We start from the raw sequence: 20,822 nt of genomic DNA, 5'->3' as shown, positions 1-20,822 counted from the left end.
GGGAAAATAATAACGCCCATAAAAAAAACTAAAGATTAAGAAAAAAATATATCTAAACAAACCTCTTTTTATTTTTGTAGGTCCAAATGGCAAACACCACTACACAGGCAACTATCAATATTCCCGTCACTGATACAGAAACGATGACAACTTCAACATTACTACTATCCCTGCTGTTTTCCGAATTACTGTGTTGCGTATCACATTCTAATATCGTGCAAAAATATAATTTGAAGGATATACATACGTACATATATGTATATACACTTATTAAAAGTAATATCACTGCACCTGGATAATATCACCATAATTGGTACTTTGAATAAATTGGTTAATTATTAGCGAACTGTCGCAATATTACTTGCTTTCGGCTCTCGGTTGCTTTTGATTCGACGTAGTTACATCTTTATTATATGGACATCAATTAAAGGAGGGAGAGATCGAGACATACGAACGATAAAGTTACCTTGCCGATTTGTCCACTGGTAGCTTGTAACTGTTGGACAGCAAATGAGGCTGGGACTTACAAGACTTCGGTCGCCATCCCTGTAGCATTGGTTACCAATATAACATGTGTCTGCCTGAAAACAAATAGAGTTCAATGGTAATCGATTTACTGAGAGTCCAGACCTGGGGTAATCATTAATCGTAATCATCATTTTTTTAATTGATTACATGATTACACTGTAATCATCATGTAATTGATTATCTTGCTCAAAATTGATTACATTAATTGTAATTAATCAATTACAGCTTAAATTCAGTCTGTAATTATGATTACAATTTGATTGATGTTGATTACTTTCAGATTTTACATGAAACTTTTGCAATTTACATGTAAATGATTTATTTCACATGTTACAGTTCAACTTAGACTCTTTAATCACAAATTGTAGTGTTTAAATTGATTGATTTTGATACACAAGAGCAACATTTTTATTGAATAGAAAGAATGTTCTCTATTGATATCCAAATTTGAAGTAAATAATAGTAATTGTCATAATAAACAGTGATTGCCCATAAAGGTTAGAAAAAATCAAGTGAGATGTTTTTAAGACATCACTCACAATGAGAAATAAGTTTAATCCATACATTTGTACCAAAATTCTAACTGAAAGATGGACATTGTTTGGACGCTGGGTATTCTAATCAAAATGTCAAATCATTAGATTTATTGAATGTCTTTGAATTTTTTCTAAAGAGACACCTGGAAATGTGACAGCACAGTGCAAATTGTGCCCTAGCAAGATAAATGGAAACACTAAGTCAATTCAAATTTATTACCAACATAAAGGTATGTTAAATTTGTTTCACATACTTTGGTTTAACCATGTTTGTAAAATAGTTTTCAAAACAATGTAGATAACTTCTTTACTTTTGTATATTCTAGAGTTTAATGTCAGATGCATATTACCATATTTTAATTATATGCAACAGTTATTTTCTAAGGTGATAGACAATGTGTTTATATTATAATGGATACTGTTGTATCATTTAAGTGTTTGTAAAAAAATTGATAATTTCTTTGTAAATGAATTCCCATTCAAAAATGTATTGTTTCACACCTGTTTAAACACCTGTATACAGCATACTGTACAATTGACACTTTTCAAAATTTCTGTTGCAGAGAGTTCTTTATGAAACCTACACCAAGAAGACTGATCGAAGACTATTCCTGCATCATCGGCCCCTGTAGAGCGTTTGTTTAGTGTTGCGTGAAAAAAATTTCCATTCTGATAGATGCAGTCTGACTGACAGAAGGTTTCATGAACTTATGATGCTAAAGTGCAATGCTAAAATATGATAAAGTGATGTGACAGTAACTAAAATTGTGTTAAATTGATGACTGTTGATGAGCTGGAAATCCTTTGTGTATATAATGTTTATAATGTATAATACAGACTATAATAAAAATAATAAATTAAAAAAAAAATGAATGTAATCAATTATCAATCAATTACTTTTTTAAAGTAATTGTAATTTAATTGATTACAGAGGCAAGTCTGAGTAATCAATTGTAATCAATTACAATAAAATCTGAAAGTAATTGTAATTAAATCAATTACTGATCAATGTAATCATCCCCAGGTCTGTGAGAGTCATTAGTCATAAGAAAATAATTTTAAGGCAATCAGGAATTTGATATTCCATCTTCTTCCAGATCACTGTAATCACGTGAATAATGTCTTTAAAGGGATCAATACTAGCTTCTTTTCTTCCTAGTTATTTAGTCTTCCTTTGATTCAGAGCAATTTTCTATGTAACAAAAATGATGATAATCCCAACCTTCAAACTAAAAAGGAGATCGCCTGTTGGCATCACGACGAATGACTGACAAGTGGAATCGAAGACATCAACATTCCTACTTGGGCCAAAGTGTATTCCATCGTTGCTTATAGATACAGAGTATCTTACAGTAAACCCATGAGATGTGACATCCCTTTTCTTTCGTCGTTTCTCTGCAGCCGAAGGACAGCAATATCCGTCGAATACACTTTCATACTCTCCGTTACGCTCGAGGTTATCAGAATTGACCACTGTTCCGTTTACATCAACCTGTACAAATTAAATACCCGTAAAATCAACATCCAAATAAAACAATAAATTTTAACTTATAATTCAAATACATGTAATTATAAAACAAATCACTATAACTTTTATTAAAAGTATGATTTAACGTGAACAAACTCAATCAAACCGAGCCTCTAACATTTTCAATTTTGTCATTTTGGACTTTCTAACTTAACAAAAGTAAAACAACTCGTTTTGTTCATGGTGAACAAAGTTCATTTATTATTATAATGTCTAAACCAAACTACAGCAATCTCCTTTCAACATGATTGCATTGAAAAGTTAATTGATTCTATCGATGGGTTCGAACAGGAACGCGTTCAAATGGACAGAGATGATTCAAAAATGTACAACATACATCATTTATATCAATTCTGCACTTGAATCCTTTCAGTAGGTTATCCGTGTGAAACTGAAGACATTCGTGACAATCGTCTCCGTCGGCAAGATCGCATTCACCACCACCTTCTATATCGGTAAATTCTAGAGGTGTTGATTTCTTTACAAAACAAGAAGCCCCGACGTAATCGTCTTTGCATACACACGTTCCTGAAACATGAATATAGCCGCTACTTTGTCGACTCTTAAAACAAAACTTCATATTTATTGTCTCTGTAACAACTGAAAGTGTCAAACAAATTCATTCTGTTCAATATGTTTTATTGTCCTATTTATATATACTAGGCATTCCTAAAATAATTAAGAAAAAATCAAATACAGCAGAAAAATTATCATCATTTTTTAAATTTTATACAAATGGCACTATTATAAGTATCAAGGTGATCTTACTTCAAAATTGCACAACATACCATTGATACATTTTCCATTACCATTACATTGCGACGGACATGTGACACTCTTAAATGCACGAAAGACGCCGGGGCTTTTTTTTCTTTTGAACTTTTGCCGTTCCGAGCATCTCTTGGGTAACAACACTTAACCCAAAAATGTTATAAATTTTCCCTTTCCAGAAAAACCCCACCTAACCTATTCAAAATATAAAAATATATTTATGTTGTAACGATTAACTAGTTTCCTTTTAAGCATTCAATTGCTATATGACAAATCACAAATTTCTTTAAAGAAGTGATAATAGAACACATAATTATAGAACAACATGTAAAGATTTAAATGTTTGCAGTCATATCAGCATAAATAGTAAGATTTCTTGAGTACAGTTAGCAGTAGATTCATAATAAAATACATGACGTGCATCTATATAAATGACTGTAAAATACTTTTCATATCCATTAACCTGCTACGTGTGTTGAATGGATTAATTCAGCTTTTAATTTGGAACAGTTCCGTCAAAGTTTAAGGGAGTTCAGTATTAAAATAAAACAAAACGCTAACATCATTATAGAACTTTGCTTGAATGTATAAATGTGTAGGTTTGCTATGTTCTGTACTGATGACAAAGGTTAATCACTTCTAGTTCCAGTAGGTTATGGGATAAACATTTAATTGATAAACCAACAAACCATCATATCATTGACACATGCAGATAATGATTGGTTCAAAGCTATGTCAGGTAAATCATTTATCATGTTGTATGTCGGCTTTGATCTGAATACATCGAGGCACTCTTTGTAAGCTTGCTCTTCAGACATGTGAGTATTGGTAGTACTCTGTAAAACATTTAACTATGTTAAATATAAAATAATAAGTAGATATTTGTCATGCACTAATTACACCATTTATTTTTGTGTTGTGTCAATTGGTATTACTTCTTTTAACCTATTCATGTGACATGTTGCCCGATGTTTGTCTTTTTCAGACAACTGACTGTGATGCACAGTCTTCAGGACCGCTTTCGCCAAAGCAAAATTTCATTTCGCTGTTTTATCTTTTAGTACACGTTTAACAGTGCGTGCATAATGATGTTTTTTCCTTTATTACTACAGAAGGATACAGATTCAATCAAACCGAGTCTGCAATTTTCATGTAATTTTGTTGTTTTAATGCTTCCGAGAGATCACCTTTTTCCAGACATTTACAGAATTTAATTTTAATTATTTCATAAGCATATTGCATTGTCTATGTAACTCTAATCAGGCATTAGATACCTTTTTTTCTTTAAAAAGAAATGTGACTTATATATATAACCATATATACCTTGCGAATTCGGCTACGCAAATTATCATTTAATGACGAGAGAGCAAACAGCCTTTCATTATTTCTTCTATGGCGCTCAACAGATCTCTTGTTTCTTATCGTGCAAGTTTTCGTTTCTCCTTGAAGTTCAATATGTTCTGTACACGTTGCATACTGCTGAGAGAAACATATTGCCCTGGAATCTTTATGGCCTTGAGTTAATGTTTGAGAATTTGCGCTTGGAACAGCCCTAGGACATATGCAAACGTTATGATCGTACGTCCAAGATGTCGGTAAATTGTAACGCACTGTGTTAAACAAACTCTGTTGTAACCTGCAAATATTTTTGGGCAAAATGTAATTTAAAAAACACACCAAATATTACATGGATGTACCACGAGTCGTGCTGATCACAATAACTTGTAATTTGGAGAGACAATCATGAGAGGCCATTATCTTGTCCAAACAAGGCTTTAAAAAAGGTACAATACTTTATATAGATTTTAATAATATGAACATTATTACTGTTTAAACTACATAATTAAACACATCTTTATTTACATTTTAGGCAGATGAATATATTTTACATAACTAAACTAATGTTTGCTTTAAAACATGAACAATGAGTGAGGCACAATCACTGTGGCTTAAGAATAAAAAGAGGACCGACCCTTATTTTCGATAAAAAAAAGGTTTGCAATTAAGTCCAAATTAAAAAATATAAAAAGCAAAAATAATGTGTTTAAGTGAGAAGAAGCCAAAACAATGTTTTTGTGGGTTTTTGTAAAAAATAAGATTTTCAAAAGAGCGACTTTATCAAAAGCCTTGCTTTAACGAGGTTATTTATCAGTATTACATGTTTGGTCACAAATGGCTTCTTTCCCCCTGGAAAACCGTTTAGCAGGGTATATATAGTATCCTGGTAGGCAATTGCTTGATAATAACGAACAACATTGTGTCCCTTTGGTCTGTAGTTTGCTGGACAACGACAGGTCATCTAAGCAGAAGTTACATTTGCAGTAATACATAAAATTCGCAGTGACCTTTTTATAATACGAGTTACCTTTCTAGCATGTAATTCTAACAAAGCTTTTTTTACTAACGGTATTGTAAAATATTATACTATGTGGACCTGTGACGAAGTTTGTAGAGCACTCTCTTTTCTTTTAGACAACATTTTATGTCAGGCTTGGTAATACCCTATTTAAACAGATCTAATAGGAATTCCTATGGGTACTAAATTGTGCACCCCTGGTCGCCGATTTGTTTTTGTACTGCTATGAAAGAGACTTTATGTTGAGTCTCTCTGAAGATAAACAACAAGATGTTATAGTCGCATTTAATAATACTTCCAGATACCTTGATGATATTTTTAATTTAGATAATCCTTATTTTGATCAAATGGTGTCTGACATTTATCCGCATGAACTACAACTTAATAAAACGAACTCTTCAATTTAAGTACATCATTTTTGGATCTTCATATTACTATCAACAACAATTCTATTTCACACGAAAATCTATGATAAAAGAGATGACTTTGACTTTTGAATAGTTAATTATCCACATTTAGATGGAGACGTACCCCATGCAACATCTTACGGGTTTATGTTTCCCAGTTAATTAGATTCGCTAGAGCTTGTAGCAAAAACGGTAAAGGATTTCAACGAGCGGAATATTTTTATTACCAGCAAGCTTCTAAAACAGGGCTACCGCTATCATAAATTACGGAAATATTTTACTAAATTTTACAATTCGTAACTTTGATTTAATTTCCAAAATTCAATAGTGGTTTAAAAAACTCTTCTGCGACAAGGGATTAGCCAGCCTGGTTTTTTTATGGCGATGTGATTTTACAAACTTCGTAAGATTTTGGGTCATGGTAATTTTTCTGCTGTTTTTTACTAAAATCATTAAACGTTTTATTAAAAGAGGTTATGACCCTACTATTTTAAGACATACTGCATGTTTAGTGTTCAACCCTTTTACAGTTGGACACTACGCTTTCCTCTTTTGATTGCATCTGACGGACCAAGTGGGAGACTCTATGATGGATAGTTCGTAAAGCCCTTTGGGACTGAATTGTCTTAATGTTCGTCTTTCTGCCTTGCTTCGTCGGGCCCTTGTAGGTGATTTTCTTGTTGCTCTGTCTTCCTTTAGGACATTGAGTACTTTTGTTTATGGTCATTGGGTTTTACTTTTATATGTTTCTACATGATCATTTTTTATGTTTTACTTATTTAACCTTTTGTAACCATGACAACTGTTAGAATTTCACTTGGCGGGGATTCATTTTATTTACACTGTCTCGTTTATAGGAACATGGTGGGGCTAAGAGCGAGGTTTGGTGCACCATTAACCGGTTTAAACTCCCCAGCAGTCATTATTATGCTGCTGACCGTTCCAAGGCGGCGCCCCACTGTGTTCCTCAGATGTATGTCTTATGTTGTTTCATACTGTTTTGGTGACACTTTTGCTTGTGTCCCTTGTTGTTTTCTCGTCTACGGTAAGTATCTTCCCCATTGCCTCTAGTTTTTATTTCTTTGATTACTCCCCACCCCCTCCCCCGGTCTCCTGTCCCCTTCCCCTTTGTGGGCCTATTTTATTTTCTTTGAATTCCTAATCAGTTACAAATTAATTATCATTTAATGATTAACCTGTCCGTGCTCTGTCTTTGCCCTGTCCTGTTTTTGTTTGGGGTCCCCCTGGGCTCCTTGCCATTGGTTCTTGTTGCTTGGTCATGTGGGGGTTGCGTTCATTGAACGCCGCCTTTCCTTGTTGATCTTGTTTATCATATTTCATATGACAGAGCATCAACATATATTTTACCTTTGTCACTTGTATTATTGATAAGATACATTTACGTGTTTGTTTACTAAGAACTTCTTTTGGTATCGTAACAATGAAAGCTCAAAGGTTAAAACAGACTGGGTAAACAATTTGGCTGTAAATGTTTCTCAATAATGGAAATAAATTTGTGTTGAAATATCAATCGAATCCTGTTTGCATAAGTTTAAAATGGCCTCAATATATATTCAGTTTGTGTTATTCAATTCCCTCGATTGTAAGTACAATGTACTAGTGTTTTAGGTCAGGGGATGTTTTAGCAGAGGAGGAGGAGTTAACCGCACTTTCTCAGAAGCACTTGATGTTTCAGAGAATGTCTATAATCTTTGTTTACCCACAGGAGATGATCCTTAATAAATGAACTTCGTGTGGGAGAGGTTTGTCTGCTACTTAAACATTAATGCATCTTATTCTTATATCTATCCGTTACTTCAGTATTGCATGATTGTGGTCAAAGGTAGAACTATTGGGATATTTCTTTTCATGCTATATTTTAATGATCGGGTGTTAGCTGACATTTTGTGTTCTTGCATTTTAGTGTTTTTAGCTTTCATATAACTTAAATATTACTACCGGTATATTTACAAATTTTGTCGAAAACATTCTTACCTTTGATTGACACATTATTCTAAACTCTGCTTTTATAATTCTACGTTTATAATAATGTATTGAATGGCATCGTTGTATAGACATAAAACATGAAGCAAGCATAATATTGATTGTACACATTTTCAAACTTTATAGCTTACTTCATGTAAATCTTTGAATATTCATGTGAACATATATCGTTTAGGCCTCAATGACACTAACACAAATTTAATTGGCATTTACTTTTTATTATTCATAAAAATAATTATTTATTTTACTTCTAACGACTATGCCCCGTCTGATGCCCCCTTGGCATTGTTAAAAGAGCCAACAGTTTTTCCATGATATATGTAAAACCTTCGAAGAGCTTGAATATAATTTCAATTCTGAATTAAATTATCAAAATTATTTCTTGAAAAATTATTACTAAATGTGACAAAGAATTCCGACATCACTTTGTTTGAAAAATTTATGAAAGTTCTTTAAAACAAAAAAAAACTTGTTTAAGAAGGTACTTATTGGTTCAAAAATAAATTGGGCTAACGAGAAATATCCTGCTTCTCAATACCGTGATCAATACTTACTCCCATTTCTTAAGATATTCTTTGTTTATATTTTCGTCATATAGTCCGTTTAGGTTTTTCCCACAGCCTTTTAACGTTCTTGACATCAAGGGGGGAAGGATAGCATAGCTTTAGAAAATTGATGTTTTTTCCAAAAGTCCCCCATAAATTTTTTATCCGTGTCCCAGTTGGGAGGTAAATCTTAAAGTCACAAAGACAATAATTGTTCAATGTATTCATTTCTGACGTAAAAATAGATATGAAAGTCGCACAAAGGTAAATACATAATTCGCAGATAGTTATAAACAATGATGTAAGGAAACGCACTGAAAAGCTGCAACATATTTCATATTTGTAACCGTTTTTAGCTCACCTGTCACAAAGTGACAGCGTGAGCTTTTGTGAACGCTTTTCGTCCGGCGTCCGTCCGTCCGTCGTCCGTCCGTCCGTCGTCCGTCCGTAAACTTTTACTTTAAATGACATCTGCTCATAAACCACTAAGCCAATTTCATCCAAACTTCACAGGAATGTTCCTTTGGTGATCACCTTTAAAAATTAATTCCATGCAGAACTCTGGTTGCCATGGCAACCGAAAGAAAAAACTTTAAATATCTTCTTTTAAAAAACCCTACGAGCTAGAGCTTAGATAGTTGGCATGAAACATCTTCTAATGAGTGTCTACCAAGTTTGTTCAAATAAAAGCCCTGGGGTCAAAATTGGTCCCGCCCCAGGGGGTCTTTGATTTTCCCTATATGTATATAGTAAAAACTTAAAATATGTTCTTTGAAAAACCCAAATAGCTAGAGTTTAGATATTAAGCATGAAACATCTTCTAGTGAGTGTCTACCAAGTTTGTTCAAATAAAAGCCCTTGGGTCAAAATTGGCCCCGCCCCTGGGGGTCTTTGATTTTCCCTATATGCATATAGTAAAAACTTTAAAAAAAATCTTTTTAAGAACCCAAAGAGCTAGAGCTAAGATATTTAGCATGAAACATCTTCTAATGAGTGTCTACCAAGTTTGTTCAAATAAAAGCCCTGGGGTCAAAATTGGCCCCGCCCCAAGGGTGTCATTGATTTTTCTTATATGTATATAGCAAAAACTTAAAAAATCTTCTTTGAAAAAACCCAAATAGCTGGAGTTTAGATATTAAGCATGAAACATCTTCTAGTGAGTGTCTACAAAGTTTGTTCAAATAAAAGCCCTGGAGTCAAAATTGCCCCGGGTGTTATTGATTTTCCTTATATTTGTATAGCAAAAACTTAAAAATCTTCTTTGAAAAAACCAAATAGCTATAGTTTAGATATTAAGCATGAAACAATATCTTCTACTAATTGTCTACAAAGTTTGTTCAAAAAAAGCCATGGGGTCAAAATTGGCCCCGCCCCAAAGGTGTCATTGGTTTTAACTATATGTGTATAGTAAAAACTTAAAAATCTGGAAACAAAGTGATCCCTCGAAAGCATCAATCGCAACAAAATTACGTAAGAATTACAGACCCGGTTTGATTGAGTCTGAACATGAGGGATAATGAATAAGTGCAACATCCCTCACGCCCCCTAGCACCGGCTTGAGCGGTACTCAATTCTCAACACTTAATAGTGCTGGCATCAATGATCCCGACGGACCAGAAAAATATAACAACACTGAAGTGAAGTACGGGGCAACATTTTACAGCTGCCACACAGCACTTGACCCCTGCTGTTGTGAAGTACAAAAATCTGGAAACAAAGTGATCCCTCGGAAGCACCAATCGCAACAAAATAACGTAAGAATTGCAGACTCGGTTTGATTAAAAAACGTCTTTTAAAAAATCCCAATGAGCTAGAGCCTAGATGTTTAGCATGAAACATCTTCTTATGGGTGTCTACCAAGTTTGTTCAAGAGGGAGGGTAGATCGTTGTATTTCATTATATGTGTGTAGTAAAAACTTAGCATCGTGAAACATCTTCTAATGGGTGTCTTCCAAGTTTGTTCAAATAAAAGCCCTGGGGGTTTAAACTGGCCCCGCTCCGGGTGCCTTTATACAGGTGAGCGACCTCAGGGCCATCATGGCCCTCTTGTTTTTGTTTCTGATCATATTTGAACAATTAGATCTAATGTACGAAACAAAGAAAATGTTACAATGTAACTGATTTAATGATAATCGTTTGGCATCAATCATCCTAAGGACTAGAAATCTTATAGTAACGCTAGTATTAAGCCGATATAACTAAATAAAGTGCCCCCCAGCCCAGAGTAATACGGCCCAGTCACAAAATTAACTGTTTCCTAGTAAATAATGACTCATTCTGAAGAAATATTCAATCTCAAAAAGAACTGGAACTGGAAGCTGTTGTTTTTGTTGCAACATAAGTCTTCATTCTCTGACTATTTGACCTTGACCTTACCATCTACCTACGTCCTACACTTAACAGTAAAATTTACATCACAGAGGCTTATTTTCTTTAAAATTCTATTGTTGTTGTTTTTATTGTTTGATCGGGTCAGTTCATAAGACATATCTTCACATCTTTCACGTACCCTAGCACTAAACAATGATTCCAAAGTAAAATATGAAAACACTGTGATGAAGTACGGGACAATATCTTATAGCCGTCAGATTTTATTATTGTAATTAATCCGCAATGTCATTTTGTCTAGTGGTATTCACTGCTCATGTGTTCGTGATAAGTATTCTGTATTTATTTCAAATTCTCATTATATTCATCATTATATAAAATACAAGATTTTGTTTATTGGAAATACACTAAATGGGATCTAAGCAAGGCTTTAAATTTCAGGAGAGAAAATTACAACATATTTAGTGCTACATGTTCACCATAAATTTGGACAATAGTAACTGGTGCAATATATGTTTTGTACTTCTACGTATGAGTTAGATCTTTTGCTGATGCTACTACGTGCTATATACTCAGAGTGCTCTTTTTCTGGCCACTCTATGTCGTGCAAAGGGGTCATATAATTATGCCTGGGGAGTCAATTTTTTTAATGATTGGTAGTCATTTTCATTGAAGAGTTCTGACTCCACGGTCATTACGCAACTTATTTGAAACATATCTATATATAAATTTAAAGCTTGAAGCTTATTTGTGCCTTTCTAGGGTCCTTTCCTCGAACTAACTTAAACATTATTGTTGTGCTTGTGGTATTTTTAGTTTCAACTTTTCGGCATTTTCTAGTTGGGTGGTTCCAGTATTCCTCACTTGAATACTGTTGAATCACCCTTAGGATATGTGGCCTGTATCTGTGATATGCAGGCTTCATAACCTCAGATCCCCTTTCAAAATTCCATTTTATTTAGTTCCGCCCATTGTTTTCTCGTTTAGGGCACACGCATTTTTTTACTAGGGGACCATATGCCGCTTTTCATGGAATGGCACTAACGTGTCACATTGAAGGTTCCATGATAATCGCCATATGAACACATCTGCGGATGTTTCAAATTCTAAATTTTACCAGGTCATGTTAAATGTTGAATTCTGCTTAAGCCGGTGCTAGGGGGCGTGGACGGTAACTTGCACTTTCCAGTACCGTCCATGAACAGGCTCAATCAAACCGAGCCTGCAACATTTTCAATTTTGCCGTGTTGCGCTTTCTTTAGGGATTCTGTATTTATCTATTTTATGATCACATCCGTGTTATTTGTGCCGTGTGGCGGCTGTAAAAAGTCTTCCCGTACATTTAATCAATGATGTTATATTTTCGATCCTTAAAGATCGTTCAGCACGACATTATTGTTGTGCTTGTGGTATTTTTAGTTTCAACTTTCGGCATTTTCTAGTTGGGTGGTTCCAGTATTCCTCACTTGAATACTGTTGAATCACCCTTAGGATATGTAGCCTGCTTTTTAAATTTGTCCTTTTGACGTCATATCTGTGATACGCAGGCTTCATAACCTCAGATCCCCTTTCAAAATTCAATTTTATTTAGTTCGGCCCATTGTTTTCTCGTTTAGGGCACACGCATTTTTTTACTTGGGGACCATATGCCACTTTTCATGGAATGGCACTAACGTGTCACATTGAAGGTTCCATGATAACCGCCATATGAACACATCTGCGGATGTTTCAAATTCTAAATTTTACCAGGTCATGTTAAATGTTGAATTCTGCTTAAGCCGGTGCTAGGGGGCGTGGACGGTAACTTGCACTTTCCAGTACCGTCCATGAACAGGCTCAATCAAACCGAGTCTGCAACATTTTCAATTTTGCCGTGTTGGGCTTTCTTTAGGGATTCTGTATTTATCTATTTTATTGGAAAAAAACATAGTCGTGAGTCTAGTAATGTTCTGAACCATGATCTGTGGATTACGAGACAGACAGGCATCAATATTCTTTTTTATAATAATATTACATGGGGGTTCTATGGGGATCATTTCACTTCGTTACACTGCTACTTATTTAATTTTTTTGCAATAATTAAAACCAAACAAACAAATAATTTAAAAAATAATGACAGACCTGATAAGTGTTGCTGTCTATCTCTCTTACATTCAGTACATTTCCACGACAATGGACAAATGATGCTCGTTTAACTGCGTGGCATACATCGACCACAAACACATCACCCCCCCCCCCCCCCCCCCCCGCTTGAATTGCAGCTGCACATGTGCATGATGAAATCGTGCTAAAGTCAGCATCACAATTTTGAATTTTTATTTGTACTTCCGCCAGGTGTATCTTGTCTTTATACATCAGATAATGCGCAAATGGTGCAATATAGGACCCTGGACCATCAAATGTATTTAATAAAGGATCATTTATAACCGAACATTCCTTTTCTCTCCATTCAAGGTTTTCACTTCCTCCGTTATACTTAATCTTAAAGAAAAATACATTTGGTATGATTTTAATATAAGATTGAAAGAAATGCTAGTTTTTGTGACAAGTATATGAATATATAATCTAGTTTTTGTAACGTTACAGAAACATATGTATGTACCTTATGACATGTGCATTTGTTTCTTATGAAGAAAACAATACATATATGAATATCAATTTTAAATGGAAGCAGGTGAAAGTTACTGTTAGCGAATTGCGCATTCAAAATAGTAAAACTGGATAGGGTTAATATGTGCCTTTTTGTTTTTTGTGTCGAGAACGCTAAATAATTGCAAACATAAAGACTATCAAAATATATTATATATTATAATTGTGTTATATAAACTTTGAAATTGCTCATTACTCCGTAAACAATCAGTAAAATAATGATAAGAAGAAAGCATATGAACGTGAACAAATGAAATTTCTGATCAACAGATTTTGTTGTGTTTACTGGTCTCGATAAAACAATGAATGCAATAAATCATACCGTTACATGGTCTAGACTGGCGTTTTTCCAAAATGTGTGGAGCAATATTTGCAGTTTTTAACTGTACGGTGAAAGTCTTGTCTTTGGGATATTGAAGTCTATCATTTGACACTGAAATGTCCATTCGGTAAGATGTGAGTCTTTGCAACATTCTGTTGTAACTACAGTAGTTAACATCGTGTTGGTGCATGCAGGTGTGTGATGTTTCCTTCAGCCACCCAGTTATTCTACTTCCGCACAGTTTCTGGTTATCTAAGGAAACCACAGCTGTTTCCTGGCACTGGAAAGGACATACATAGATTTTGTACATTGTACAACCTTTTTAAAAAAAATGAAAAACAATCATAGTAATATTGTTTACGAAAACAAAATAAAATTGAAAAAAATATCTTATTTATTAATAAAAAGCAAGTACTTGCGCCTATTTTGTTGGACCAATCGGACAAAAGTGTGTTATGGTTATTCTAATTTCAACGAAATTATTTCTAGAATTTATAAAATGCATAAAATTATTACCGTATATTTAGAATTCGGATCAAACATTTCAATGTCAAGCTCACATGGTTCCTGTATTCCGGACGGTAAGACGAATGGCCTTCGGCATCCAAGAGGAATAGTTGGTTGCATTGTGATATAGCTTGATGACCCGCTTGACAAAGTTAGTTGTGGTGTAAGGATCTTAAATCATATAAAACGGGATAAGATAAATCACAATAATAGGATTTAAAAAGACTGAAAGAAGAAATACTTGTACTTTGTGAAAATTGTGTTGCAGCTTCTATACTTTCATGTTATCACTTTACTTTTTGTGATCTATCATTCACTTCATTTTTTTTTATATTATTTATTGAAATGTCAGGGTATCAGTGTTCAAAACTCTTGCAATATTGAAATCACATATTCTTCAACAGAACTCTTTTGATAACGAAAACAATTTTAAACATATAATCTCATTATTTATTGTTATCCGAGTTTCTTTCACATAATTGTAAGGATGCAAAATAAACATTAATAATAAAACATCGAGAAAAGATGAAATATATCAATGTCAAAACAGATTAACTTTAAATGGATACTTCAATCATTGAAAACAAGAAGTATCTTTACAAAAGATACTCGCCCATAAAACTGGTTAAATAGCATATGTTTTTTTTTTCTAAGTTTCCGGTACATATAGAAATGTTAGCAATACATGCATAACAATGACATAATAATTTCTTGTAGATAGGAAAAAGAAATATTTTGTAAACATAGAAATTGAATTATAAGCATGTTGATAATGATGTTTCTTCAAAACAATGACATAATAATTTCTTACAGATAAGGAAAAACTGTTGTTGTTTTTTAATTACATTATAAGCATATTTATATTGATGTCTCTTCAGAAGGGCATCTTAAATGTTACAGTACTTATTTAGATGTCTTCCCTTTAACTTGTTTTAAGTTTGACTGTATAAATTTTGTAATATGCATTATTGGCAGTATTGAAAAAAGAATCACATATCAAATATTGCAAATAGACATAAAAGGATAATGGATAATCCAAAATCAACAAACTACATATAAATGTTTTATCTTTAATTTGCTGCAAACAGCTATAATGAAAAAGGAAAAATATAAAGCACTGTAAAATCTTTGTTAACCGGTTTATGTTTCACAAATAAAAACAGTTGTGACAACTAGAGATAGAAATAAAAGTGGATCATAAGCCAACCCACCACATTAATTGTGTGAAAGTTTTGGGATCTGAAGCTAAAAAAACAAGAACAAAGATCAACAAGGCAAAGGCAACGTTCACAGGACGCAGCCCCCGACACACCCCAGTAGGGCACCCAACAAAAACCTGGAGTGGACATAGGGGCGGCGAAAGGAGAGGGACATGTAATGTGTGAAAAAATATAAAATAAAACGGGCCCATATGGGAATAAGGGCTGTAAGGGTGAAAAGGGGAGTGGGGTAAAAAATGGGAAGGGGGAGTGAGAAAATACCTACCGTAAACCACAATCCAACAAGGCAGACATCACAAAACATGTAAACATTAAAAAAAATAACAATACAGACATGAAAAACACGTAAAGGAACACAGAGGAGTACCACCTTGGAACGGTCAGTTGTAATTAAACCACTGGGGAGTTTAAACCGGTTTTAGGCGTGCCAAACCTCACTCTTAGTCTCAATATGTTCCTGAATGACACAAAAGTGTAAATGAAATTAATCCCCGCCAAGTGAAATTCTAACAATGGTCATGTTTACATTAGACGAAATAAATTAAACACATAAAAGATTGTGTAGATATGTAGAAAAAGGTACAGCCAATTGACCATTACCAAAGTACTCGATGCCTTAAAGAAAGGCAGAACAACAAGAAAATCACCTACGAAGCAAGATAGAAGGCGAACATTAAGACAATTCAGTCCCAAAGGGCTTTAAGAACTGTCCATCATAGAGTCTCCCACTTAGTCCGTCAGATGTAATTAAAGGAGAAAAGCGAAGCGTCCAACTGTAAAAGGGTTGAACACCAAGCATGCGTATGCCTTAAAATAATTGTGTCATAACATTTTTAATAAACCGTTTGATAATTTAAGTGAAGACGGCAGAAAAATACTATGACCCATGATCCTACGAAGTTTGTAAACCACATCTCCATAGAAATAAGGTTTGCTAAAATAGTCGTAAAAGAGTTTTAAAACTACAATTAAGTTTTTAAACAAATCTAAGTTTAAACTACACCTACAAGTAGAACAATTTATTTTGTTCTAAATAATTTCGTTACAGTTCATTTTAATCATTGACTAATATAACTTATGGTTGCTGTAATACACTATGATACATCGTTTAAATTATCGTGAAAACTAACCTTTATACCAGCATAGAATTTATCACTCATTTGTGGGTTTGTCTGGTTCCCCGTAACCGTACTTGATATTCTTACCGCGCATTGAATCTGGCAACAAATGAAAGAAAATAAACAGAAGACATTTTTATCGTTATTCGTTTTAAGTCAGTGTAATACATGGCTTTAATGTAAAAATCCTTTGTCGAAACACAAAAAAGTGGAAAAAAAGAAAGTCGTTGAAAAAATTGGTATTCATCTGTAAGCACTGAAAACACTAAATAGTTTCTTAAAAGTGATCTACCGTACAAGTGTAATCAAATAGATTAGAACCGCATTTTGTATGAAATAAATAATTTACCCTTCGGAACAGTATAATTTTATGAAGCCAAAAACGAACAAATGTTCACGAAAGCTGACCTTGTAATTAATTTCTGTAGCTTTTGAATTTTACTACAAAGTTGTCAATTTCTGTTAGTTTCTTACATAATTTTCATGTGCTATTTATTATTTTTGAAAAAAAAACACGGTTTCTTTTAATATCGATCATATAGTCAAAAAGTAACCATAGTTCATGATTGCATCGATGTATAGAAACATTTTTTTTCTACTTCCATGCATGTCGTTTTGCATATAATACTTACTGATATTCCAAATTTGAATCCCAAGCTGCGAATAGACGTCTCATTAAGGTTTGTACCATCTACACCATGTATTTTCACTGGTGAAAATGTCTTCTCGATTCGCCCATTAATAACCCTTAAAAGAATGCTAAGGTATTATTAAATGTCATTAATTATTACGATAACTGATTAAATACATGATGTCTTGAAAACAAATATGAAAATGTTAAAAGTTAATTATTCTTTTGAGACTACCCTGTAACATTAATCAAAATGACACTAGGTCTGTCTAACATTTTAATCGGTATCTGGATTAAATACAATAGACTGATCACTGTCTTTTTGAATAACATTTGTTTTGTTTTTTTGTAGATTGTGCCAAGGAATCACATTGCCGAACCATCAGGTAGAATACTTATCCCGACCTTTGTATTATGAATGCAAGAGAGATATTTGTGATATTTAACGATATTATTTCGGTTAATTTCGTGTATGTGTGTGCGCGCCATCGCGCGTGTGCATGCGTGTGTGTGGTGGCTATTACTGCGATTTAGGTTGTATGGCGAAACATGAAAGATGATCATTATAGCTAACCTCGGCTTCCAAGCTTAAAGCTACACCAACAGTCAAAACCATCTCACCTGCTGGATCACATACTCCAAAAATTGATAAATTTATCCAACCCATTTATGGCCTCTAACGATCACGCAAGGATAAACGGTGACTGCAATGCTGATGCCTCAACACTTAAACCACAAGGGGTATTTACGTTTATAAAAACGACCAAACTTACACAATAATCATGCATTTGAATACTTAGTCTATCATTAGCCATTGTTTACCATTCGGAAAGCATTGTTTAAGTTTGTAAACATCTATTATAATCGTTTATTTATATTTCTTATACAATAAAAAAATGTAAAGCTTAAACTATTACCAGCTGACTTCATAGTAATATAGAGTGCTTGCCGATGCAAAATTACATTTGAAGTCAAGTTCCGGTTCAGAACTTAGCTTTGTACGTCTGTACATCAATGCTACACTTACTAGGATGTTATCGGGAATTTTGTAGTTAGGTGCGGGTGCCTCAACTGAAATAAATGGTATTTTCAAACAATTTATGTGTATCAATTACCACTTTACAGTACTGTAACTATAGTCAAATAACCAGCGCTGGAACGATTATGATTTTAAATATGTAAATGATGAGGTTGAAGCATAAATTTGTCTACCTTTTACATGTTACGATAAAAGTAAATATTTACTCACCAGCCAAAGACGTCGGTTCTGTAAAAAGATAGAATATTGAAAGAAATTAATATAGCATTTATTTTATATAAGATTACTTGCAAACAAAATTTATTGTATTTAGCATAAATAGCGTGAAATATGTAAATAGTTCATATATCTATATTTTACAATAAACAATTATAAATTTCAAAATTGTGACACAATTTCCTTTTTGATTATTAAACAAATAGCAATCTTTTGGTATAATAATTACAAAGAAAGTTGATTTTGTAAAATAGAATGTGCTTCAAATCTAAGATGCTTTATTTAGTGTTATAAAAAGTTCATTCATCAAGTATTTACAAATAGTTTCATACCAAAACAGTAAGCACTCGTCCCATCTGTTGGAAGTAGATAGTACTGAATTTCCTGTCCGCATTTGCGAATTTTTATTTTATAACTCTCTTCACAGCTATTATCAAAATTAACCAAGCATGCGGTAAGTGGATATTCTTTACCCTGCTCAAGCTTTCCAACCGTATCTACATTTGAAAAAGTAGGATTGCTCATCATTTCGGTAATTACATTTATATGTCACGTGAAAAGAGATCACTTTACTTATGTCTAGCTTTTTGTATTAAAAATCGATTTGCAACTGTACATTTGATTATCTATTGTCGTGAAATGCATCAGAAAATTCCTCTATGCTTCATATCTTGTTAATTTGATTCTATTAAAATAAATTAAAAACAACGGAAGATTAAAATTGTATGATGTTGCCAGTGATGCATTACCTTTGATATATATCGGATTAACAGTTCCACAATGTGCGAATGCAGGTGCCGTTCCATTAACAAGCGTGTAGAATCGAGCACTGTCCTTAGCAACGTACCATCCAGACGCAAGTGTAGAGTCGGATATAGCAGGCTCGGAAGACGATTTAATTACATACGAAGGCCCTCTTCTTCTGACATCGGTTAGCTCATGAACCTGGTCGCTACAAGAATATTCGAAGAAACCTATGAACAATATCTAGGCTTTTAAGCTAAATACTTATTATATTGCTTTATTGCTATCGCTATTTACTCAAGCAAAAATAACTTAACATAAAAAGTTTCCTATTTTCAGTTCTATTATACAATATTACGTTCACAATTGTTCAGCGTGTCATGCTATTGATGTAAACGAGTCAAATGTGTTGTCTAGTTGCCCTGCTTGAAAATATAGAAAGTGTTTGTTGATGTGTAAGCTCTAAATTTAAAACAAATTGAAATGACAACATGTCTGAAAGTGAAAAGATTTTTTGCCAAATGTGAACTTTTAAAAATGCGGAAAAGACGAGATAATTTGAGAACAATAAGAGTAAAGTTTAAAAGTTAAAATTGCAGACTCGGGTTTATTGGAGAAATTGCAACATGGAGAGAGATAAATGATACAATGATACATGTCATAATTAATCAACAAAATCGTAATTATGTAAATATATTTCTTTGAAAAAAAACATCAACGATTTGTTTTATCAATTAACTGGTTGTTTTAATGTTTTGTTACATAAAATTGTATATTGTACAAAATTATGCTTACCAAATATAAGTACCATCGCCATCCCAAACTGCAACATTGCTGAATGTTTTAAAAGCACCATTTGTATCGTAAAAACATATGCTGCTTGTTCTTTGCTCTAAATGTTAATAGTTTTCTTTAAAGAAATTCTTTATTCATTACCAGTGTAGGTTCAGAACAAAATCTTCAAAGCTATGCCTGTTGGACCAGTGCATGCATTCCTTTTATATGTTTTTGACTAGTATTTATCAATTACGGGAGAACCCCATCTGATAAAAATGTTAAGCAGACTTCCTGGTGAAAGCTACATATAGGCATTTTGAAATAAAAACATGAGATAAAATTGTAGACCTAAGTTCGTGATAAGGTTTGTAGGTAGCTTTTATCAATAAGTAATAAACACATTCGTGCTTTGATAAATATGCGCATGAACCGTACATTGCACGAACTTTTGTTTGTTGGTTTTCCTGTTTTATGCTGATTTTAACAGTCAGGTTTGTTTTTTCACATTTCGTCGGCCGATCCACTTCGCTTGCTTTCCATTAATAACAGTTTTTACAGCAAGTTACCGATACAAATCTGTATCAGCGGTGAGAGGC

General features: G+C 33.5%; 2 protein-coding genes across 2 annotated transcripts; both read right to left on the bottom strand.

Moving 5' to 3' along the window:
* Window positions 1-62: 62 nt before the first annotated feature.
* LOC132730600 (uncharacterized) lies at window positions 63-8,770 on the bottom strand (the record flags this gene model as incomplete). The annotated part of the gene is made up of 7 exons (XM_060716556.1): window positions 8,685-8,770; window positions 4,687-4,999; window positions 4,053-4,199; window positions 2,930-3,154; window positions 2,287-2,556; window positions 467-581; window positions 63-207 (listed from the first exon to the last, which is right to left on the bottom strand). Coding segments are annotated over exons 1-7 (1,301 nt in total), but the record flags the coding sequence as incomplete, so codon positions are not given.
* A 4,481-nt stretch (window positions 8,771-13,251) lies between these two features.
* On the bottom strand, window positions 13,252-20,305 carry LOC132730597 (uncharacterized). The gene is made up of 10 exons (XM_060716555.1): window positions 20,245-20,305; window positions 19,455-19,679; window positions 19,038-19,202; window positions 18,700-18,717; window positions 18,368-18,521; window positions 17,452-17,566; window positions 16,832-16,918; window positions 14,491-14,652; window positions 13,975-14,254; window positions 13,252-13,484 (listed from the first exon to the last, which is right to left on the bottom strand). Exons 1-10 carry the CDS (start codon window positions 20,303-20,305, stop codon window positions 13,480-13,482), a joined length of 1,272 nt encoding a protein of 423 aa, XP_060572538.1. The 3' UTR covers window positions 13,252-13,479.
* Window positions 20,306-20,822: the final 517 nt, after the last annotated feature.

This window comes from Ruditapes philippinarum, unplaced genomic scaffold, assembly GCF_026571515.1.
Source record: "Ruditapes philippinarum isolate M1 unplaced genomic scaffold, ASM2657151v2 ctg4198_1_1_1_1, whole genome shotgun sequence".
Taxonomy (NCBI): domain Eukaryota; kingdom Metazoa; phylum Mollusca; class Bivalvia; order Venerida; family Veneridae; genus Ruditapes; species Ruditapes philippinarum.
Note: the sequence above shows the minus strand (reverse complement) of the source record. Positions and strands in the feature narration are given on the sequence as shown.